This window comes from Danio rerio, chromosome 8 (genome assembly GCF_049306965.1).
Source record: "Danio rerio strain Tuebingen ecotype United States chromosome 8, GRCz12tu, whole genome shotgun sequence".
Lineage (NCBI taxonomy): Eukaryota > Metazoa > Chordata > Actinopteri > Cypriniformes > Danionidae > Danio > Danio rerio.
The window spans coordinates 31,981,834-32,007,604 of NC_133183.1; the positions used below are offsets into that span (position 1 = coordinate 31,981,834).

Below are 25,771 nucleotides of genomic sequence, written 5' to 3' on the forward strand. Positions count from 1 at the left end.
TTTTAAGGTTCTATCTTAAATTTTTGTCAAAATTGAGTTATTAAATGACAATTTATTTACATTATGGGATGCTTTTTTATAAGTTGTTTACATTGTAAAACTTTTTATTTAAAAAAAAAACAGATGTTACACACATACTGTTTGCTATGGAGGGCAAAAACTTTAATGCTCAATATATCTTCAGAACGCAGATAGAACCTTATAATTCTAAGGTGTCGATATGTTATGTATAAAAGTTTTTTTTTTTTTGCAATGAATATATAAAATGATATTAAAATTCCATTTTAAGGTCCTACCTAATAATGAGTCCAGTGTTCCAGTGTATCCTTCATCTCTTGATTGGCTTTTTTTAAATCCTGATGTAGTGTTTTCCCTCCTGGAGGACTGTCTGTGATCTGATTCCTTTTCTTTCACACATCTCACAGCTTTCAGAAACCCTTCATCATCTGACCAAGAAAAATGTTCAATTTCATCTTCAGATCTTTCTGCAAACTTTACTCTTTTGCGACGATGATTCTTTCTATCCTTTGTACTGTCTTTGTGTGATCTTCTCTGCAGTTCACCGTCACTGACTCCTTCTAGTTCTTCCTCAGATTCACTGGACAGATCTTTGACTTTAGAAGTCTTAATGGCTGTGAGTTTTTCACAGTTCTCATCCTCATCCTGGCTTTCGCTACTCGAGTCCTCTTCAGTGTCTGTGTCACGCTGTCTTATCTCTGTCATTTGTTTCTGCAACAGATTACACAGGCCTGTATTGCCTATACAGGTATTACTGGCTACCATCTGCTCTCCACTGTGTGTTTCTGAGGGTCTCTGCTTGGAGCAGCAGGGATCTTCATCCTCACTTCCACTGCTGAAGTCCAAAACCTCAGCGGGTTTAATACAGACCCCTGCTGATCCTCCTGCTCGCTCAGTAGCAGCATCTGCTGACCAAGGATCCTGAGGTAAAACAACATGAGCTGTTAGTTATTTGCTAAAGGTATTTAGTTTAGTTAATTGCTTAGTGGATTATGTGTATTAAATATGAATTTTTTTTTTTTTAAACATGCTGTAATTAGTTTTTTGGTTCTTTATTTTGTGTTTTGTGTAATTTTGTTTTTCGTAACACTATGATTTAAAATAAAACAAACTTATAAAATAGAATATAATGTATAAACTTAATTTTATTTCAGCTAGTTGGCCAAAAAATGTTTCTCTTTTTTATTTATTTTTAATTGACAGAAAAATAAACACAACTGAAATATAAATGATTAAAGACTATAAAGACGTTAAAATTATTATTTTTTTACTGCATCATAAATTTATTACAGTTAACCAAAACTACATAACAAAAACCAAAAACATTGAAATAATTTTTTTATTTTCTATTTTTATTACTAAATACTTAACACTAAAACAATTAGTGCTTACTGAACAGCGCATCATCGATGATGTAAGCGTGCCTAGGCCAGAATGTAACGTGAGTGCGGGCCGTAGGGGGAGATGGGAGGGGGGACAAGCGTGCTTTGGCCCGGTTCAAGGCAACTACGGGCCTGGGCACGCTTACGTCATCGATGATGCGCTGTTCAGTATGCGCTTTCGCTCAGCACAGTGGAGATTTCTTTAGTTATATTTTTTTAGTCCTTTGAGATGCGATGACACGTAGCCAAATATTTTGCCGAACAGATCAGCCACTTTTAACGCTCATAAACAATCATAAAGTCTTCTTGCTGCAAGAATTAGGAGGTTTGCTGAAGGTGCAGCTGTTGTGCAGTGAGGCGTTTGCGTCTTTAATAAACTATGACAGTGTGTGTTCATTGAACAGTAAGAATGATTTATAAACACATATGAAACAGCCCCTTAAAAGTCATGTCTCGCTTTCATTTTCTGACTTAGGTGCGTTTTGCACTCACACTACAAGCTACTTCCATTAGCCCTCACATTTCAAAAGTTTCATGTTGCTGTGTCAGAATCCTTACTTAAATACAGCCATACTTTAGAAAGCTTAGTTTAAGCAAATTTGATGAACGCGATTGTGCGTGTTGATGAATCTGTAGGGATCCCTCCCTCGCTCACCGGGTCCGCTGTACTGCCCGTTGTCTGTGTGTTTGTGTGTGTGTGTAGTCCACTTAGAATTCAACAAAGAAATCATTTTTGTTTGTTATTGGCATTGATTGTTTTGAAATTCAAATGGCACTGAAATGCCTGTGTTTTTATTTCTGTAATAAATATGTCGTTTCGGGATTAATCATGATTAATTACAAAAAAAGTGTGATTAATTATGTAAATTTTTTTAATCATTTGACAGCCCTAAAACTAACTAAATGCAAACTACTGAACAATATAAAAGCGGAACAATTTAAGCTGGTGGTTTAAACTGAATGTGGCAAAAATAAAAGACTGACAGTAAAAAAACTGCAACAATTAAAATGCTCCAAAAACAAAAACACAGAACCAATAAAGCATCAGAGTTTTGGGTGATGCATCATTACTCACAACAATTTGCATCTCAAACATATTCATACCAGTTTTTCTTAATGTAAAACATCTATACTGCACCAAAATCATCTTTACCACATTCTAACTGAGAGCGACATCCAGTCTTGAATAAAAAATTGATTTTAACAAGCCGGGACGCTGCAGGCAATGCCCATCCAGTTCAGAAAAACAAAGTGTAAGTCTCTTTCCAGAAGAACAATTAGATAAGCCCTCTGCTGAGTAAATAAATGTGGTATAGATAGTACATGTCTGTGTGGTCTTCACCATTGGGCTTGATTGTGACCATGTGTTGGTGTCGTGGGAACAGATGGATGATGGGAAAGAGACACGGGTCTGTGAAAGGGGTGGATACTCACGGGTTCCTGCATCCTTTCGTCCACGGCTTGAGTTCTGGCCGTCATGATTCCCACCTCCAATTGGCCTTCCCTCTGTGCGCCCATCACGTCATTCCCATCATGTCAAGGAGAAGGAATTCATTTCATATAAACAGTTCATTAAAGGCATGTCATCAGGGATATGCATGACCCGCTGGGCCCGTACAGACAGTATATCCACATTCTCATCAGAACTTCTGCATCACTAATTCATAACAGATTCAAAGTTTGACATTAATATCACCAAACCAGAGACGGGAAAACTGGTCGATATAATATCTGTCACATTGGAATATTTGCACATGAGGTGGGCAAAAGTTTGGAGTAATTACGTTTTGTTTTTAAGAAGTCTATTCTGCTCACCAAGAATTCATTCATCTGATTGAAATCATAGTATTTATTTGTAACATAAATGTTTACTTTCATTCCCAGAGATGGGTCGCGGATGGAAGGGCATCCGCTGCGGAAAAAACTTGCTGGATAAGTTGGTGGTTTATTCCGCTGTGGCGACCCCGGATTATTAAAGGGACTACTCTGACGACGCTGCGCCATCTTGTGACTTAATAATGCTCCAGTTAGTGTATACTTCATCCATTGTTTTCATTTCTGTCAGCTTTGCGTTTTTGACGATTTGGAGCCATCTTATGATTGAACAATTTGCAAGTTAGTGTATACTCCATCAGTTGTTTTCATTACTGTCAGCTGTGTTTTTGACATTTTGGCGCCATCTTGAGACTGAATAAAGCGCAAGTTAGTGTATACTCCAGCTGTTTTCGTTTCTTTCAGTTTTACAGTTTTGACTGTTTGGCTCCATCTTGTGACTGAACAATGCGCAAGTTAGCATATCCATCAGTTGTTTTCATTTCAAAGGATTAATAAACTATTTCAGCTCAGAACAATAGGCTGAAGGGAATTGTCATGTTTTGTGCCAAGTAGTCCTGTATTAAGTGGGATAAAGTACATTCAGGACAGTTATTTTCAAGGAATAAAGCCCCTGCGTTTGCATTAGATAGCCCTGTTAGGCTTTATTCTGCAATGACAGCCTCCTTAGCATGTTGCCACTGTAACGGAGGCCAGCTAGTAGGTGCTGTGCAGGTAGACCTCACCTCTCTGACCTCTAAAGGTGCTCTAGCGACAGATGCTAGAGGCCATGGTCTTTAGACTCCTTGGTAGAGCAACCGACTCCCATGCGGAAGGTCGCTGGTCCAATACCAGCTCGGAGCGAGTTGGGTGGCGTAGGACCGCCGGAGTTACACTACCAGGTTTAACACTGGATTTGAAAGTTCGAATGTATGCCACTACAGAGTTTTTGTCTTCTTACCTCCAAGATGCGATGGGTAAGACATGTGCCATCAGTCTGCAGGCGGAAAAGGTTTCGGATGCCGAATAGTTCCCCTGCATAGCCATCGGTACCCTGAACAGCCTCAAAGTAGCGTCTAGCGTTCTCCTGGCCAATCACTGATGACTGAAGTTGCTGTCAATCAATCAATCAAGAAGAGAAAATAACTGGTCTCAACATTTAAGTTTTATTCAATCAGAGAAATGTGTGTATTCTTATACAACTGTACAAAACATATGTATACAAAACATCTACTAGTTACAGTAATAGTTCCTCCTAAAAAGCATGATTGGTAGCTCCTGCTTAAAATAATAATGCTGTTAATAATACTCTTGCACAGACCGATAATTTCACACAAAAAAATCTCAATGTATCAACACAGGTTGATACATTGAGATTTGTGTTGCCTTTAATGTTTTCTTTACTCTCAGTGTGCCTGTAACTTTTGTCTTGTATTTTATGAAATCACCTCAGATCACAGTTTCGGCTAAAAAGCTTCCACTACTGAAAAAAATGTTGCCTACATTTCAGACTGTACAGGTAATATAATAATATCTTCATAGACCCTTGCTAAATTGTTTTACATCATTTTATTTTATAAACATACCTGTTTGTAAACCTGACGCAAGTATATGATCTCCTCTACTGTTCCTAAAGAGATGAGTCTAAAAACAGTCACATCTCTGCACTGGCCAATACGATACACCCTGAAAATGAAAACAGAAATCAACACTGGTTCTATTGGGACCTTGATAAATTTCACACAACTTGTAAATATATTATGATTTTTAAAGGATTACAATCAGTACAATGTATGACAGTGAGTCTCTTCTGCTCAGCAAAACTATTCATTTATTTGAAGAAAAAAAGTGTGATACTTTTGGAGTATTATTACAATTCAAAATAACCGCTTTGTACCAAAACTAAAGTGTTACCATGGCTTTACTATCCCTTTTGACCAACTTAATGCACCCTTGGTGAACAAATGCAGAGCAGTTTAAACAGTATCCATATCTACTGGTTACTTCAACATTTTAATACTCCATATTTCTGGCACGCTGTTGTAAAATGTGAATCAGTAATTATACGGATATCTGCTTTCATAACTCGCCTGTCAATAGCCTGAAGATCATTGGCAGGATTCCATGTCGGATCAAACAATACAACAACATTTGCTCCGATGAAGTTGAGACCAAGACCGCCAGCTCTGCAGCAGAAATATGAAGATCAAAGTCATTGTGAGTTATGTTGCCAATCATTTAGTTCCTGCGATTATCAGCCATAATGAAATATAATAACATGCCACAGTCATATCACCCTGCAGCCCAAGACAGTTACTCACTGAAGCTAAGCAGGCCTGAGCCTGGTTAGTACCTGGATGGGAGACCACATAGGTTGCTGTTGGAAGTGGTGTTAGTTAGGCCAGCAGGGGGCGCTTAACCTGTGGTCTGTGTGAGTTCTAATGCCCCAGTAAAGTGAAGGGGACACTATACTGTCAGTGAGCGCCAGATCAGAGATGTTAAACTGAGATCCTGACTCTCCGTGGTCATAAAAAATCTCTAGCCACTTGTCATAAAGCGGTAGGAGTGTAACACCGGTGTCCTGGCCAAATTTCCTCCATCGACCCTTACCCATCATGGCCTCCCAATGATCCCCATCCACTGAATTGGCTCTATCATTGTCTCCCCACTTCACCTATAGCTGGTGTGTGGTGAGCACACATGTGCCGTTGTCCTGTGGCTGCCGTTGTATCATCCAAGTGGATGCTGCACACTAGTGTACCCCCCCCACCTTCCTCCCCCAAGTGCTTAGGGTATTTGGCCAAACACGATAAATACGCTATACAATTACACATTACATTACATAATAACATATGAAGCTAGACTCACAAGGTAGACACCAGACACAAGTTGACATCCCGAGAGCTGTTGAACTCTTTCACTATCTTCACTCGGTCTTTAGATTTGGTGTTTCCATCCAGTCGATGGTATTCCAGACCCTCAGCCATACAATAGCTTTCCAGAACATCTAACAGCTGAGAAAATGTAAAGACAGGTTATTTAACATGATTCAACAAACTAAAGACTGTTTAAACATAAATTTAATTACAATTCTTTTGGATATATAAATTTTGACATATATATTTTTTCATTGTTGGAAATTAGAGTTTTAAAGAAAATTTTAGCATTGTGAGATATGTAACTTTAATATTGAGAAAAAATACATGACGCTGAAACAAAACAAAAAATAATCTCAACTGTTATTAAACTCTGAATTTTAATGATAAAATTGTGAAAAAAGACCATCAGATATAAACACTGGTTTGAGAAAAATATTTTTTTGTATTTAGGGATGAAAACATTTATATATATTATCATAAAAAAGCCAAAATCGTGAGATAAATATCTTTTATATTTGTGTGCGTGTATGTGTGTGTGAGAGATTGAGAGTCTCTTTATTTAACAACCTACAGTATTTGTTCTGAGAAAAACATGTTCATTTTTCTATTTCATAATAAAAAAACAAGCTTCTGTAATAAGTTGGAACTTCTCAGTCAGAAGATAATCACAGAATTGGGAGAAAAATAATCAAAATAGCTGATAAAAGTTGACTTCATTTAAACATTTTACTTAAAATTACTTATTACTCCCAGGTCCGTTTATATGGAAGTTGATATTTATATTGTGTTTCGCAACATCTAATTTTTACAAGGTGGATCTTTAACCCAACGCTCAACCCCCAACCTGGATGACCAGGACATACACACATAGACTACGGACAATTTAGCTCACCCAATTCACCTTTAGCACATGTCTTTGGACTTGTGGGGGAAACCAGAGCACCTGGAGGAAACCCACACGAACACGAGGAGAACATGCAAACTCCACACAGAATTGCTATCTGACTCAGCCGGGCTGTGCGGCGACAGTGCTACCCGCTGCGCCACCGTGCCACCCAAATACTAAAGCTAAGTTACAAAAATATTTAATATAGAAAAAAAAACATTTTATATTCATAAATTGTTGTTCCCACCTTACCTTGGTGGATAGAGAGAAGAGTAGAACTTTGTCTTTCTTTGCGATAAAGTGATTTAGTAATTTCTGCATAACCTGAAACAGGAAGAAAAACAGGACACGCTTTATAAAACGATGACGGGAGAAAACAATCTAGCTTAACATACCAAGTTAAAACTCGAAGGATTTGATATAAACCACCATGAGAAAACGAGAAATAAGACGTCAGTCAGTAACCACTGGGAAGAAATTAACAGAGCGGGCTGTGTCTTTTCTTTCTATTGCTGATGTTTCAGAAACCAGCGGCCATTCTTGTGAATCGGCCAGTAACTCAGCATCTGCCAATAACAGCACCCTCAAGATGCTCCGGCTGAAGGGAAGGGGGGAAACCTTTGAAAGAAAGATTGAAGAAACCTTAAATACTGTCCTTGTTATTTCTCAAGGAAGTGTATCCACCAGGCTGTGAGGAAAGACAGCTCAGGGCCAGTGCGAGCCACAAGAGGGTTTATTAATCTCCTCATTGCCAGGGAAAAAATCCGGAATGGACTGGAAATGAAGATAACTTGGCAAGTAGGTATTTCTGGGCTGTTTGTTTGATGATGCGAGCACCCTCCATGCTAATAACTGTACTATCCAAACAGTAAACACTCTATTAAACTGAGGGCTTGTACATTCATTAGAATGCCTTAACTAATTAAAACAGCTTATTTGATATTTTGTGGTAAACTTTGCTTTTGTGTCATTGAAATAATGTTCAAAAATGCAAATAAATGTGTTAAACTTAAAATTAGTTTACACATCATATGCATATGTTAACCAGTAAAAGTGTGTTTATGTTTTAACAATTACATCTACCTTGTCGTACAGCGAATCTTCATTTGAAAAACAGTATGTTTCTCCACTCCGATAGCTGTGCAATTTTCTGCAATACCAGCACTTGTACAGCTTCTTCATCCTTGCCTTGTGTATTACTTCACCCACATAAAGTGACAGCAGATCAATAGACTCACTACAGTTTGACAAATATTGCTGCTGTTGGACAACATATTTTACTTTTGAGGCTTTTTTAGGTGAGAATGTAGTTATTTAGATTGCAACTATGCAGCTATTTTATAAGGACAGTGCCTATTATAGTATTTATAATTTTGGAGATTCATCGCATCTGCATCAAGCAGGAACCTCCTGCTCTTACTCGTGAAGCTAATATGGAAGTAACTGAAACTGCAATTCATGGAAATTCCTCTAGTCCTGGCTCCATTATAGAGCACATTTGTATTGACCCCACTGTTAAAATGGCTAAATTTACAGAAGAAAAAAAGGTGTTTACAGCCTGGTACAAAGAATGATTTTGGTTTATATAGGTAATATTACCCTTCATGACAACTGTAAGGAGGTGAATTTTTTTAGAAATCATCCGTTTCGTTTATATTAGGTTTTATTACATCTGCATAATTAAGGGCGTGGCCACTTGAGCTACAGCTAGGTCTCACTGGTCGACATCACCACCTCAGTTGATTCCGGCTGATTAGCCGCTGAACTCGACATAATCATGGTATTTTGTTTTGTTTTATGTGGCTTTACACAATCAGTTGCCTTTTGGAATTATTTCTTACAATTGTCTGATATGGCATGCTATGTGCACTGAATTTGTTTACAAACCATTCATGTGGCCTCCATATCATTTAAATTTGTAAATTTCACTCCAGAATCTGACAGATTGATTAGCTGTAGGCTCTAGAACAGTTATCTGAAATGTTGTCATAAAGTGTTATGCCTGGATTTTATAAATAGCCTTGCATTTACTAACACAAACTATATTTGAAGTATTTGGATGTAATTCGCATTTTCCTCCTGTAGGAAAACGTCATAAGAACAATGCTTAGTGGCTTAGTGTATTACAACAGTGGTTTTAAAAGTCTAAACACTTTATTGATTTAGTGTACAACCAAGCACATGTGGTCAGATAACAAACGAGTTGCATGTAATGAAATGTTAAGCGTTTCTCCCAAAGAAAAGCCCATCTAAGCCAAAGGATAGCAAGCGTCTGTAGGCTTCTTTGCCCTTGTTTGGTATCCCCTGGTCGGTATGATGACGCACGAACAAAATAGTGATGGTTGGCCAGGCCTACATGTAGCTTCTTTTGCGTTCTTCGGAGACCTATGGGTGATGTCACGGATAGTACCTCCATATATTTTACAGTCTATGGTCGGCATCCATCAGCCTGTCATTAAGCAGAGCAAAGATGGTTGATGTTCCGCCGCAAGATGGCGACAGAGACCACATAATAAGTCCTTATGGGAGAAAAAGGGCCCTATCATACACCCAGCGAAATGTGGCGCAAGACGCGACACAATTGTTTGCCACGTTTTGCCACACGCTATTTAAATAGCAAATCCACTTGCGCTCATATGTGCACCCATAGGCGTTCTGGTCTAAAAAGGAAGGCGTTCTGAGTCGCATTGCCGGCACGCTGCTATTTTGAGAAATTATAATAGATTTTTCAATAGACCAGAACAAAGCCGGTCTATTGTCCAGCGCAGAGCGTGTTAGTTGTGCGCCTCGCTTACACACTGCTTAATACACACAAGATGTAGAGCAATACACAAATATCTTTACATATGAAAAATAATTAAAATATTAAGGATATATATATATATATATATATAATAGGAATATATATAGGATATAGATATAAAGGATTAAAATATTACAAAACATATTATTTTCTAGCCTACATAAATTTAAAAACCATACTTTCATGCCGCCTTCATCTCGGGAGGCTTTTTCAGTTTATTCGTTACAATTTACTTTTGTATAATGTTATTATTATTAGCAGTATTATTTATTATATCCATATTTATATTTGTATTATTCAAAACAAGCTTAGATTTGCCCATCCGTCAGGTTTTAGACAATATGGGGCATAGCATGTGTAATTGGATATAACTCAGTTTATTTGACCACACTTCATTATTATTGTTCCTTTATTTGTTTGCTGGAAATTAGAACAGAATTTAGAAATAGTTTTGAAACAAATCTTTGCGCTTAAAAAACTAAATTAATTATTCATAGGCTAATAGATGTCTGTGAGTACAAGGTTACCCTATCCACGAGAGCGAAAGTGAAAGTAGATAATGAGAGGCTTTATCTCTCATTCTCGTGCTGCAGATGCTTTGTTTAACTGTTTTCTTGCTAGTGAAACACTCAGTTTTTCCACTTGCAAAGTCATCAGGTAAATAGCAATCGCACCATGGCGCGACACAAATGGCTCTTAAAGGGAATGGGAGATGAGACTCTGATTGGTTTATTCTCAAAACACACCTATTACTCATTAAAAAAATAAGCTCAACCCTTTTAGACGCAAAGCAGATACATTAGCAAAAGTGGATTCTGACACGCCCCTAATGCGTTTGCGCCCTTCGCTTTGCACTTTGCGCATGGATTGTCAAAAAAGAGCCCAAAGAGTTTAAGCTTGCGAAATTCTGTTGTATGGTGCAGTGAAAAGGGGCAGGGTTAAACAAGATGATTAGACATAAAAAAAAAGAGAGCGATTGCTCCACATTTAAAATTTCTGTCCAGAGAGGTCATGTTTAGATTTTTGATTGTGCAATCACGTGAGGCAATTTTGCAGGTCAGAGTTCACCAAACTTGAACTTTGCAACACAGCAAACTGCAAAACTTGACGCACGAGCTTGCGTTTCAGTCTGCTGCATTTGCATGCGTATGAATGGAAGTCTATGGGGCAAAAAGTGCAGTGTGACCACAGCTTAAGTCAATCTCTCTCTTTTGCTTTGTAGTGCTGTATTTATACCATAGTAATCTGGTAGTGTTTGCTTTAATTTGGCTTTTTTGAGATTAATTATTGTGACCCTTCGATTGCAACAGAGAAATACTGTGAATTTTTGTAGACTGATGGCATTTCATGTTGTTCAGCCTATTAACCTTAAAATAGGAGCAAAATCGTTTCACTTTAGACATTACGCTAGAGAATCATTTAAATACTAGCTTTAAAGGGACGTTTGTAAAGTAGCAATGGTTTTTGCTGTTCTGACGTCAGCAGCAGATGTTAATGAATGGTGGAAGAAAGTAGTTTCTTGTACAAAATTATTTTTGAGACCCTACGTGTTTGATTTTCTTTTTTATATACACAATTATGCTGTCGAACTGTTGTATTAAACACATTATCACACTCATAGCAGTGCAATAAGGCTGTATATTATAATTTATTTATTTTTATTTTATTCATTCGAATCATTAACATAATTTAGGTCTCACATTTACATAATATAAGCTGTCAGGAATTTATTACATTGAGTATCTAAAATCACTTGACCTGATTTCGCTTCTCTGTTTGCAATCAGATCATTTTAAGCCACTAAATTCCTGGAAAGTGTTTAGTACCAGTCCTAAAAAGCTTTAATTTAGAGAAACCAGGCTGATTACATCACAGATGGCAGACAGAACAGTTGCTTGTGGCCAGCTTTCAGTCAATTATTCATTCAAGTGTCTGTTTAGCTTAATAACATGAGAACTTTCATATTCAATTATTCTGTTTCCGAAGAGCGCAAACCCTTGTTTCCCACACTGTGGGAAATAACACTACAATAGACTGTTGAAGCACACAAAATAGAAAATAAAACTGTAATTTCTCTCCTTTCAGTTGTCATAAACATTAAGTTCTTCTATTGAACACAAAAGAAGATATTTTGAAGAAAGCTGAAAACCTGTAACTATTGACTTCCATAATATGTGGTTCTCTACAATCGATGTCAATGGAAACTAATTTTCTTCAAAATTTCGTCTTTTATTCTTTTATCTACAGAATAAAAAAGCTCAAAACATTTGGAACCATTTGAAGGTGAGTAAATTTCATTTTTTGGTGAAAAATTTATTTAATCTAAAACAGAAATGTCGTAAACGGTGTTTGCTTAGTTGCATGATAGATGTGTGATTAATCACAATCACATAACAAGAACATAAATCATGATTACAAATTTTAATCTACTGAAAAGTCGACTTTTTTGAAATTCTTGTTAAGGATAATGACTTACCTTCATTTTTCCACTGTACATGGGGTCAGACATTGCTTCAAAGGCAGCTTGTTTACATCTCTCAGTGAAATCTGGAAATTTCCTAAAAACTTGCTCGCAAATGGTTGTCACGTATTTCTCCTGTGGTCAAAAAAAGTACCAAAAAACACTTAAAGAATGGCAAAGATAATGAGGATGATGATACAGATATGGTCCATTTGAGCCATTCTAAATTTACTGCACGACGCCTTCATTAAGGTGTATTGATTCACTGAACTCAAGATTGGATTCACAATTTTGATTTCCTCAATAAAAAAAAAGAGATCAAATATACAGTTAATGAAAAAGTGACTTTTTATAAGACTGTTGCTGCAAGTTTCTTTGTAAAACTAAAATACAATAAAACTAAATTGAAATTTTAAAACCCTGAAAAACACTTCATATAAAGGGAATCACTGCATTATCATAATTCAAACAATAGTGCAGCTTACATGTAGCATTGGCTGTTTTTTAATGTAAATTAGACAGTATAATTATACAATCTAAGGAAAAAAGGGGTGGTCTGGTCTGAATTCATGTGTTTTTATGAAAATAGTTTCACAAAACTGAAGGAAATGACAGATGAGAACTAACTCTGCCAGCAGGTGGCTCTTGTGAACAGAAATCATACATTGTTTCCTGGGTTACTGCTGTAAACAAAGCACTGCTGCATTTATGAAAACTACTTTGCAATGTATAGTTCACAGACAAGATGAACAGAAACTTTTCTAAAGACAGTTTGGTACACTGGAATTTCAATGATATGCTCCTACTTCAGTTGTTTTGCATTTTGACAGATTTGAATTTTTGCATATTTTAATAAATTTCCAACCAGTAAGTGTTTTCTCATTACATCACTTCAACAAAACAATGAGTTAACAAAAACTACTTTAACAACGAATGGTTTTATTTTCCTTAACTATCATTAGCAAAGTATAAATACTGTAATAAATGTGATATTCATTATTTGATCATGCTAGTAAATAGATTACCATAAATTAAATGGAACCTTATTGTATCCATAAATAATTTTACCCATAAACTGATTGTCATAAATACACTTTTGTCTAAACCAGTGTTTGGACTCCCGCGTAGTAAAATGAGTTACGTAATATTATTACACGTCTAAGTAACGACTAAAAAATTTAAATATTTTAAGAAAATGAAGTATTTAAATAACATTTTAAAACCTGTACTGCTAGTTACCTTTTAGTTTAATTAATTAGTTTTTAAAAAATAAATTGCTAAATTGAACTTAGAGTAGTCTTGTTGAATTAAGCACTCAATGAAAGAACGCGCCCCGTGGAAAGAGACGAAGCTAGAGCCTTACATTTCTGTGATTGAAGTATTCTCATTATTTTGAACGTATCGAAGAAAAGAAAAATGGAATTGTCTCAAAAAGAAAAAAGTAGCACACACATTGCTTTAAACTCTGATTAATCTGCATATATATCAGGTATAGCTCTGGAATCAGGAACTTCTCAGAAGATAACTGTTATGATCTCTAGCGAACTAACGGACTACAATCCCGTCACCAATTGGACTACAAATCCTGCCATGCACTTCACCAGGGCTGATAGTGGAAAAAATTCCTGAGCCTGAACTTTTTTTCCTTGCTGTTTTAATTTAAACGCATTTATTTTATGTATTCGTAGTCATACTTCCGTACGTAATATAGTCATTTGACAGTACATGTCAGTCAAATTTATTGTGGCATGCTTATGTATGCCAGTAATGTCAGTGACACATGCCAGTGTCAGTGATCTTGTGACATGTGCCAGTAGGTGTCAGTATAAGCACGTTATAAGCACATTAATCTTATAAGTCTCTTTGCTTTAATATTTAAAAATCATTAGACAAATGACACCTGTTATCTTACATGCATATATGTTATGAGTTTTCAACATGCATTTTATTATAACTTATTAAAGGATATTATTTAAAATACCTTAAAATGAAAATAAGTTAAATAATAAAATAAATGAATGAATTAAAAACATAGAGAAGTCCATATTGTAGGGAACAAAGGAACTGCCAGGATGCAATAATATACAGTACAACAGATAAGTGTAACCCCTCCCATACATAAGCATGCCACAATAAATTTGACTGACATGTACTGTCAAATGACTATATTACGTACGGAAGTATGACTACGAATACATAAAATAAATGCGTTTAAATTAAAACATCGTGGAGTAGCTCAGCAAATAAACTAACTTGCGACGCGATAAATTAGGTTAAAAGTCGCGTAATGATTAAATATGGTTTTGCTCGGGTTAATTAATGTCATAAGCTTCGCCGGGTGTCGATGTCACAGCAGTGACATGCAGCGCGACACTCTGAGTGACACAGGTCACTACACATGCCACTAGCGAGTGACACATGACAGTGGAAAACCGGACGTGCCACCGGAAGTGTCACTACACTCAGTGGCATGTGCCAGTGTCATGTACGTCAGATGTCGTGTCACTCCATGTTAAAACTGCTACTGTGAATCCGCGTTCAAGCGCACACAATAAGCTAAAACTCGCCCCAAGCACCGGCAAAAACAAATAACAATGAATGTGTCGAGGAAAGAGTACATATCTTAATTATTTATTAATAAACTTATTCTGAGTCAGTGTCGCAGATCCTGACTGGCAACCTTCTTTTGGACTCGCCTTTACAGTGAAATTCATCTTTACGGATTACATGAAGGAGTTTTTTTGTTTTCGATTTGTTTTATTTCGTTAAGTAATAATTTAAAGCTTTCTATAAATATATTTATTATGTCTGTGAGGCATATACATTTTGCTTCATTTTGTTAAGCGCTCCTGTTCAAAAACCAGACGACAGAAAGCGCATAATTTTGGTTTTCTTTATTTTATAAAAACGCTGTAACGTTTTTTGATGTATTACTCGTACTTTGTGAGCAAAAATGACGGATAACTTTAAATTGCTCCCACTGAAAAAATGCAAGTGATTGCTCTGGCGCCTCGATGTCCTGCAAGCTTTTTATAAGCAAACTATGCGCCTAATAGCACACATTCTTTAACGTTTAAGCTACCATTGTTTTATACTTGAACTGTTTTATATCTTTTATTTTAGGCAAGTCGTGATGATCTGAGAAGGCAAACTGATCAAACAGACAATGATGGTCTTCCGCTGGGCGCTGTTCGTTAAAAAAAACAACAACAAAAAAAACTTATTTTTAACGAATAAAAAATGCTCCAAACGTTTTTCTAAATAAGCTGAATAAAAAACGAAACTAAATATAAACACTTTGCCATTAGGCTACATACAAAACTGAACTATTTCATAGCTGAAACACTAAGTTGTTTAAGGAGAAGGGGGAAATATATTTTTGTCCCGTCTATTGCTTCACCGTTATTTCGAGAATAAACCCAGCGTATATGCAGATGTCATTCCCAAAACATATCAGCTTATATGTGGCGAAAACGAAAGTTTCATACAAATTCTGAATGGATTATAGCCTGGAAAGTGCACAGCACGCTCCTGTTATTATCACTAAAAAGCGTCACGAATCTTAGTTCATAGAGCTCACAAAGATCCGTTATTTATAAAGCTCTCTAAATTACACAATCTTTTATTTACATGGCGTCTACACTCAAAAGATGATTCACGAGCACACGAAATGGCACTTAATAAAAACCAATCCGGCGCTTTCAGCAGTGAGTGAATTCTGTGAATCTAGAGAAATGACAGATCAATATCCGTGAACCTGATTTTTTTTCCCCCGCAGCCACAGTACGCCGGAAATCCGGCGTGGTGCCGGAACGCTATCACCCCTGCTTCACACAAACCTGTTACGGGTTTAAATTGATTGCACACACACACAGCTGGGAGCTGCTTAATGAATATATATATATATATATATATATATATATATATATATATATATATATATATATATATATATATATATATATATATATATATATGAGGACTATCTATTAACCACATTGCACACACACTTTGCTGAGTCTTAATAATCAGTTTTAGTGAGCATTACGCCGCGTTTTCCTTGCCCTGCCTAGCTGTGTTTGACCCTTGCTTTGTCTGTTTGTTTATGCTGCTTGCCGCCGGAACTGACCATTCACCTGTTTATGACTACATTTCTGAATTCCATGCATGTACCTGTTTGCTCCTGCTCTGATTTCTGTTTGTACGACAACTCTCTTGGATAGACCTGTATTTGGATCTTCAATTCCATTATCAGTGTCCTTCACATGACAATAACACTATCTTAAATCATCATTTTTAATTTAGGTAAATTAAAGTTATGCAGTGTGATGTTAATTGCAGAGCTCCTTGATCAGAAAAAAAGAAAAAGACCTGCACGTTCTGAAAGAGATCAAGCCTAAAAAGTACCTCAAAAGTAACTTAATGCATTACTTTCCATAAAAGTAATGCAACTACTTACTTTTTGGGGAAGTAACTTAATACTGTAATGCATTACATTCAAAAGTAACTTTCCCCAACACTGGTCTGAACCATATGAAAATATGAATGTATATTATATATGTATATAATATCGTATATAATATCGTATATATATATATATATATATATATATATATATATATATATATATATATATATATATATATATATATATAAGAAAACTTATTGAGCCCAAATTGTAAAATACTAAACATACCATTCCCACTAAACACAATGCCTGACCTGTTTTTTACTAGTTCCGTCTTTGGACTGCAGCAGTGCAACATGATTGGCCACTTTTCTGAGTATAGCCAGATAGCTGAAGTACAGATGTCTGACCGGCACACCGTCTGCGTTCAGTTTGTAGCAGCACTTCTTTCGTGGACGGCCACTGCTACAGGGACACTTTCCTGAGCTCTGCAACATCAGAGTCACATCATCCGAGTCTAGCACTGCTCGGTACACCGTCCGCTGGAAGTCTGTCAGAGAGCAATACACCACCTGCGGACCAGAGACAGTTCAGATCACAGCACATACTAAAAAGATACATCATATTAAATTGAAAGTTCACCCAAAAATAAAAACTATCCACTTTTTTTCAAAGTCTGTTGAGATTCTTTCTTATGTTAAACATAGAAGATGTTTTGAAGCTTGTTGGATACTGGTAGCCTGGTATTTATTTATTTTTTTTTTAAGTATTTTGTTTTCTACTATAGATGTCAATGGCTATTGGTTTCAACATTCTTCAAAATATCTTCTTTTGATTTACTCCATATTATTTGTCTCTCTTTTTTTCTAAGTCAAAAAGGTGTGCTATAAACTTTGTTCTAATGATTTGTTATACAAAATTGGACATTTTACAGGTTTAAACAGAGCTTGAAAAATTGACAAATTGCACTTGTGTTATGTGATTTGGGCTTCCGTTATATATAATTTTTTTTAAATTATGGTATTGTTTGTTATTTGTGTTTGTTTTAAATGTCTGAGTTTTTGTAAATTTTGTAAGTCTATTACTAGATTAGCTTGGTCAGAGGGAGTATTTACCAAAAGTAAATTAAGAAAGCAAGGATAACATAAAAATCAAGGCTTGTCCTAGTTTAATCTGTACTTCCTGGCTTAGTCTGTTGCACATTTGCTGAAAAAGCATAAGAAAGTTCCGCTAAGTAAAAAGCAGTAAAGATAGCTGGGATAAGTGGACATTCACAGGATTCTTAAAAAGACGGTACTGATCACAAAATCAGTGACGCAAATATGGATATAACTCAATGTGCCTATTGAGTTGCTTATAGGCAACTGAGTCAGGGCTAAATTCAGCCAGGATAGTTTGAAAATCTCAGCTTAATCCCTTATCTTGCTTTCGTGTAATACCCCTTCAAGTCACTCTTGTAAAAGAGATTTTAATCTCAATAAGTATTTTTAACTGTTGGTTTAACTAGAAAAAACTAAAATTCTATAACTAGAAAAAAAATGTAGTTCACTAGAAAAATTAAGTTGGAATACATAGAAAAAATGGTTGCAATAACTAGAAAAATTAAGTTGGTGCAACTAGATAAATTAAGCTCTGAGAATTAGAATTAAATTGGCACAACTAGAAAAAGTAAGTTATGAGAACTAGAAAAATTAAGTTATACCGGGTAAAATTTTTTATGTTGGTGCAACCAGAAAAATTAAGTTGCTTTAACCAGAAAAATTTAGTTGGTGCAACTAAAATAAAATAAGTTGTGGTAAGTAGAAAACTTAAGTCAGATGACCTACAAAAATGAAGTTGACAACACTACAAAAAGTAAGTTGCTATAAATAGAAACAATAAGTTGTGGCAGCTAGGAAAATTAACTAAATTCAGCGAGGATAGTTTGAAAACCTCAGTTTAAACCCTTATCCTGCTTTTGTGTAACACCCCTTCAGGTCACTCTTGTAAAACAGATTTTAATCTTAATGAGTATTTTTAAAATGGTTACATTAAATGAATAATAAAAAAATATATCTACTGACTAATGAACTCTCCCTTTGGCAACATCTTCTTTTGTGTTCAACAGAAAAGCCCATAATGATTTGAAACCACTTGAAGGCGAGTAAGTGGTCAATAAATATTCATTTTTGGGTAGACTATCCTTTCAAACCACTTTCTTTGACATGAACTCACTCTGTCATCCTTTTTAGGAAGTTGGTCACTGATGAGGGACTTGGTTCTTCTGAGGAACCAGCGTGAGAGTTTTTTGGCAAGTTCCTGAACTGCTTTCCGGCCTTCTGCAAGAGCTCTTTTAGTCACGGTGTGCTTCTGCCCCTTCTCAATGGGGTCTGAAAACCGGTTTTTAAAAGCTCCCAGGGAACCCAGGCATCTAGGAACAGCCCTGTGACACAGATGTGATTTTTAACATATGAAGGAAGAAACTATTATTATCATAAGATATATAGAGCATAATGGCTTTCTCAAAAAAGCAGGGACTGTTGCCCACATCAAGTTGAAGGTTAAAATCAGTGGTTCCTACTTCTCACCAGTTCATAACACACCACAGCTCCTCCAGGTTGTTCTGAAGGATAGTTCCTGTTAGTCCGATTCTCACTTTACATCTCATCTGCTTCATGGCCTGAGTGATCTTGGACTTGTGGTTCTTTATTTTGTGAGCTTCATCAACGATAACAGCAGCCCAATTTATACTGTTGATCAAAAAGCATTTTGAAAGAGTTGTTTTTTTGAGGTTTAATACAAAAAAAGCTCTATGGTTTAATGTTTTCCCAGTATTGGGTTGCAGCTAGAAGGGCATCCACTGCTTAAAACATATGCCAGAATAGTTGTCAGTTTAATCCGCTGTGGCGACCTCTGATAAATCAGAGACTAAGCCAAAGAAACAAGAATGAATAAATGGTTTATTGTTTGAAACCAAAAATAAATAAGACAAAATAATACAATTGTTTTTTTTACTATTTTTGTACATTTACTGTTGTTACATAATAATTATTATATCACTGATTATTAACAATTAAAACTGTTTTAACTATTATTAACTATTGCAATTATATATTTTAGAATTTATCATTTAATTAAATAACAACAATGATAATAAAATTATTATTCTTAATAATTTATCATTCAAATACCAGATCACTAGAAAGTAAAATGTTAAAATAAAACAAATAAAATGTTACAAAAGTTTTAATTTGAGTAAAATTAAGTTTTTTAGAATTAGAAAAATTGAGGGGTGGTAACAAATTAAGTTGCCGTAACCAGAAAAATTCTGAAACTGTAAGTAGAAAAATTAAGTTGGTTTAACTAGAAAAAAAAATATTTCTGCAACTAACAAAAAAATAGTTCATTAGAAAAATGAAGTTGGAGTAACTAAAAAATAATTGTTGCAACCTCAAAAATGAAGTTGCAGTAACTAGAAAACAAATTGGTTGCAGTAAATAGAAATATTGAGTTAATGCAACTAGATAAATTAAGTTATGAGAACTATAAGAATTAGGTTGACCTAACTGGGAATAATAAGTCATGAGAACAAGAAAAATTTAGTTATTACAACTAGAAAAATTATGTTGTGCAGCTAGAAAAATAAGTTGCTGTAACTAAAAGAATTTAGTTGCATCAACTAGAAAAAATGAGTTGTGGTAACTAAAAAATAAGTTTGCACAACAAAAAAAGTGTAATAACTAGAAAAGTTGAATTACCTACAAAAATGAAGTTGGTGTCACTACAAAAAGTAAGTTGCTATAAATAGAAACATTAAGTTGTGGTAGCTAGGAAAATTAAGTTAGTGCAACTAGATGTCATTTAACAGACCATTGAATAACTAAAGTTAACTAATAGAACCTTATTATTAAGTGTTACCAATACACCCATATTTAAAGTGAGTGAAGTGTCACAGTTTAACATTTTGCTCAGAAGCCAACAGTTAATGGACATCTTATACAGTTCTGAATGTTTAGTCTAAAATAGAGAGCAGTCAACTTTGTTGGTATGCAAATAAAGATAACATGTGAACTTATTTAATCATTTATTTTTTAGGTTGTGCATTTACATCACTTATGTATTTCTGGAATTATCAAAAACATCAATACTTGATAGAAAAAAAGAAAACAAACAGCACAGTAAACTACACAATAACAAAACCAGTACTCAGTAACACTACCTGTTGAACTGGTCCAAACAGAGTCTGAGGGTCTCAAAAGTTGTAAGGGCAATTTCACATCTTCCTCTCTGCACACGTGCTAGTTCTTCATCTTTCCTCACACCATGAACAACCACGACTCGGAAATGACCCCAAGTGTCTAACTCATCTTTCCAGTTGTAGAGAACAGAGAGCGGAGCCACTATGACAAAAACCTCAATGGAGACAAACAAAAACACTTTAATGCACAAAATAAAAGAAACATTAGCCATATGATGCTATCAGACTTTTTTGTAGCTATAATTATAAAAGCTTTTATCACAATATACAGTTTTATCACAATAGGATTGAGTAAACAAGTGTTTCCAAAAAGTTATGACTATTAAACAAACAAACATTAATAAACTCACAACAACAGTGAGCAATTGCAATATTATTCACAAAAGTTATGTTAATGTGAGTTTAAAATATTCAGCTTCGGTTATTAAACATTATCTAAAAAATAAACCACCTTAGATTAATAAATGCTTAATTGTTTTTATTATCAATTTAATTAACTAATGCTAAGAAATTGAGTTTTTTTTGTGATGTGCTAATTAGCAATAGGCTTAAGAATGGCATGTCGTAGGCCAGATTAACATGTCAAAATGTTTGTTTGAAAATAAATAGCCTATTTAGTCTTGAAGCATTTGATGCTGTGATGAACAACACTGCAAATAAAACAATGTAAAAAGGTATATAGTTTATGCAAAAAATTACGATTCACAGTATACTGAAGTGCACACAATAACATCATGAATAGTTTGCATGTTCATCATCACAATTTAACATATAACTGAATATCATCACATGACTAATTACAGGGTTCCCAAGCTACGAAACATGCTCCCAAATACAAACAAATTCCCGTACTTTTCCATGACTTTCTCTGACTAAAAAGCATGTGTCACCTTCTGAACTCGTTCTGATGGTTTTTGTGACAGCAAAAACTGAGGCCTGTTGTTCTCAACATCTTTCCATGTACCCGTTTTCTGCAGAACTGCAGCCAAGAAGCCAATGACCTAAAATCATATACTGTATGTTAAACAAAAAGCAGTCTTTACTATGTATACTCTTTAGAAAAATGTGTGTGCTTTTACCTGAACAGTCTTTCCAAGCCCCATATCATCACCCAAGATGCATCCTCTGGATTTGGCATAGTTTTGATAGATGAATTTAATGCCTTCTCGCTGGTAGTCCCGTAAATACCGATTGATGGTGTACGGAACTTTTACATCACTGCCTGCCAGCAGAAATGCTTCAGAGGGGCCTGGGGGCGTCTGGTTACTGTGAAAGAGGGGTTTTTCATCCTCAAAATGAGGAAGGGGTGTTCTGGCATCCTGGCACTTTGTAGATGAGTCTTTCTCTTCATTCATCTCCATATAGACAGCACTCACACCAAACCAAGTGCTAACTAAGTAATGATAGCATGTTTAGATGTAACCGACTTTTCCTTTGTTGCACTATAGATGAAGTCATTCTGGAGTTGTGTATCAACCTGCAAAACAAAGGCAGCAAAATATGTTTACAATCATGTTCTTCTTATATTGAGATCTAAAAAATGGTTTATTGTTGTCACCATCTACTCACCACTGTTAGCATGCTTTTTATTACAATGATAGTTGATGGTGACTGAGTCTGTCATTTTAATACCTCCAAGACACTGCAGGTCAAAAGGGTAAATAATGAACTAATAGTTATTATCCCCATACCACCACAGTTGATTGATTACTTTAGAGTCCACATGAACCACTGCTGCACGATATAGAAAAAATCTAACATTGCAATATTTTTTCTTATTCTGCGATATATATTTTGCGATATGAATACAATTTCACTTAGATGTGATGAATTTGTTTCTATGTTTATTTGTTTGTTTGTTTAAAACTTTATTAATCCCCTTGGGGCAATTCATTCTGACATGGTGGTGTTTCACATATAACAAGATGACACACTTAACAATAAACTTCAACACCTAACAACAGGTAAAAAAAAAAAGAAAAAACGCATACTAATCCATCGATAAACTACACTTATTACGTAACCTAACTGCTTCAGGCACAAAAGTAAATTCTATAATCACCATTGGAAAAGAATTGATCATTTTAGATTGATTGGGATGATTCTGTATAGTGCATAATATATATATATAGGGCTGCCCGATATTGGAAAAATCTAACATTGCGACATTTAAAGGCTTAACTAGTCTAATTAGGTTAACTAGGCAGGTTAGGTTAATTAGGCAAGTTATTGTAAACAATGGTTTGTTCTGTAGACTATCTAAAAAAAAAAAAAGTTTGCTTAAAGGGGCTAATAATTTTGTCCTTAAAATGTTTTTTAAAAAATTAAAAACTGCTTTTATTCTAGCTGAAATAAAACAAATAAGACTTCATACAGAAGAAAAAAATATTATCAGACATACTGTGAAAATTTCCTTGCTCTGGTAAACATCATTTGGGAAAAAATAAAAAACAATTCAAAGGGGGGCTAATAATTATGACTTTAACTGTATATTGCAGTATGATTATAATTTCACTTAGATGAGTTGAATAACTATTTGAAAAGAATGTATCATTTTAAATTGATTCTGTATAAAACTGCATAAAATATAGACAAATAAATAAAAAAGATACAACTTAAAAGATTTGTATTTAAATAAAGCGTTTTAATGTTTTTAATAGAGTTGAACTGTACTCGAATAATTAAAAGTAAAATAACACTGCATGGTCTTCTTTTTTAAACAATTCAATAAAATTAATTGTTGTTAATTTGACAAAGGTACAAACGGTAGTTTCTTAGGCCTGAATGCTTTTAAAACCTTCACAGTCTCAGGCCTCAAAAAAACACTAGCAATTAATAAATTCCAGACTCAACATGGCATTTACTCACGATGTGACTATTGTGAATCATTACATTGCGATATTGATGCTGAAATTATATATTGTGCAGCCCTAATGTAAACCAAAAGTTGCTGCAACTTTTATTTCAGCACAATGACATATTTCTAACTGAAATTGAATATTGAGTAGGGGGCGAGGTTTATTTATGTGCTCCTCTCATATTTGACTCACAGCAAACTAATGGTTGAAAGGGTTTGGTTAAGTGTATAACTCACACAAGCAGTCACCAGAGTGGATGAAAATGGTTACATTTTGATCATAGATTACCAAAAGAAACATATTTTTTCAGTGGATGAATTTGCACATATTAATTGTTATAATATTTCACCTTAAGATTAACAATGTGTGCTAGCAAAATAAATTTTGTAAAATTAGATTTTTATGCAGATTTTAAGCTTCAAAGTTTTGTTTTATGTTTAAATATGCAAATAAGGCACATTTATTAAACATAAAATACAGTATGTATTAAACTGTATACATAAATATACTATAAAACCCTGAAAATTTAAGGAAGTCAGGTTCAAATTTTGATTTAAGTGGCCTTGACTACATTGTACTTGCATAAAAAAATTCAATGTATGTACTCATTCAGAATGTACAGCAGAACACTTCTGGTGGATATACGGGTAGGGTTAGGGCCAGGTTTAGTTGTATATGTAGGTTTAAGAGTGGGTAAAGGTGTAAAGGATGGTCAACAATATAATTAAAAATGTAATTTCAGAAATTAATTACAGATTAAACTACATGCAGGTATTTAGTCAATCATAAGTACAATGTAAAAACACAGTAAGCACATTGTAACAAATGATTTATTTTAGTGTTATTACATGGCCACTTATAAAGAAGGACCAAAACTTTTTTTTTTATCTTTTCAATACTTTTTTTATGTTTTTGTTTATAGTTCTAGTAATTTATATCCTTTTAATTTTTCACAGTACATTTTCACAATTTCTTGGCATATTTAAATGTTATAAATTCAGACAACTTATGTATGAGCAATGAGCATATTCCTCTGTACAAACGGAAGTTTGATTTAAGGCTCAGTGCAGGTAGAAAAACCCTACTGCAATTGAATAATAATATTATTTATTATAATTAATTACCAACACAAACATACAATTTAACAAATAAGAAACAATTAATTGTGGATTTTGATATTCCATTAAACCAATACATAAGCAAATCAGGAAAAATAGAAGAAATTCTCAAAAAAGTCTCAAATCTCTCAATTTAAAGGAACATAAAGAAACAGCGTTTGTGTCGTCAGTGTGTCGCCTAAATGAAGTTAACCTGCTTAGGAACGAGTAACTTATGACAAGTCCTTAACGTAGCTAGCTGTCTCACTTGTGATGCTGTTTAGTCTGATATTAATCAAAATAATTGTGAACGTAAACCGACAGCATGTGGTAACGTTAAATTTGTTGTTGTTTTATTTGTTGTAATCACTTTAAATCGCTAACGTTATTCAGAAAGTCATAAACTGAAAGTCAGTATGTCTTACCATCATCAATTGATGTTAGCCTCGCTGTTGTTCCAGTGGTGATCATGTATTTCTGGTGCCTGTAATGTAGGATATGAAGGTTTCTGAGTGACTGTGAGATAATCAGGTATGTTTTCTTCCAAGGAATTTGATTTCATTCTCATCAGTTTAGCCATATGCTGCACGCAGTTTCACAACAGAGACGTTTATTTACCTATCAGTGAGTTCAGAGCAGCACTTTCCATACTGACGTTAAGCGTGAAATAGACTACACGGTGTGAATGAAATGAAATTAAATAGAAATAATAAATGATGTCATTTTTTTCTAAATAAAATAAACGTTAACTAAAATATTAAATATTCCAGGCTGGTCAAGCTGGTTTAGCCTTAGCCTCAACTAAGACCAGCCTGGAAATGGCCAAAAAACCTGTAAAACCAGGTTTGTCTGCCAGCTAAAACCAGCCTAACAGTTGAGACTCGTTTAAGTTCGTTTATATTTAGCAGGGATTATTGTTATTTTAGCTAG

The 25,771-nt window shown here is 34.9% G+C and overlaps 1 protein-coding gene across 9 annotated transcripts in view; it reads right to left on the minus strand.

The window, feature by feature from the left end:
* Positions 1-25,515, minus strand: part of ercc6l2 (excision repair cross-complementation group 6-like 2) — a 34,208-nt gene extending 8,693 nt beyond the window's left edge. For 2 of the 9 annotated variants that reach the window (XM_009304064.5, XM_073909480.1), the window contains exons 1-17: positions 25,460-25,515; positions 25,267-25,325; positions 22,456-22,528; positions 21,966-22,363; positions 21,777-21,887; positions 20,848-21,041; positions 19,217-19,378; positions 18,864-19,071; positions 16,964-17,221; positions 12,257-12,376; positions 7,230-7,301; positions 6,081-6,226; positions 5,303-5,398; positions 4,799-4,898; positions 4,174-4,326; positions 2,835-2,906; positions 297-939 (exon numbers count right to left, since the gene is read on the minus strand). In XM_009304064.5, coding sequence (XP_009302339.2) covers positions 297-939; positions 2,835-2,906; positions 4,174-4,326; positions 4,799-4,898; positions 5,303-5,398; positions 6,081-6,226; positions 7,230-7,301; positions 12,257-12,376; positions 16,964-17,221; positions 18,864-19,071; positions 19,217-19,378; positions 20,848-21,041; positions 21,777-21,887; positions 21,966-22,247 — 2,617 coding nt within the window. In that variant the 5' untranslated portion in view covers positions 22,248-22,363; positions 22,456-22,528; positions 25,267-25,325; positions 25,460-25,515. 9 annotated transcript variants of the gene reach the window in all.
* Between the last annotated feature and the right edge of the window lie 256 nt (positions 25,516-25,771).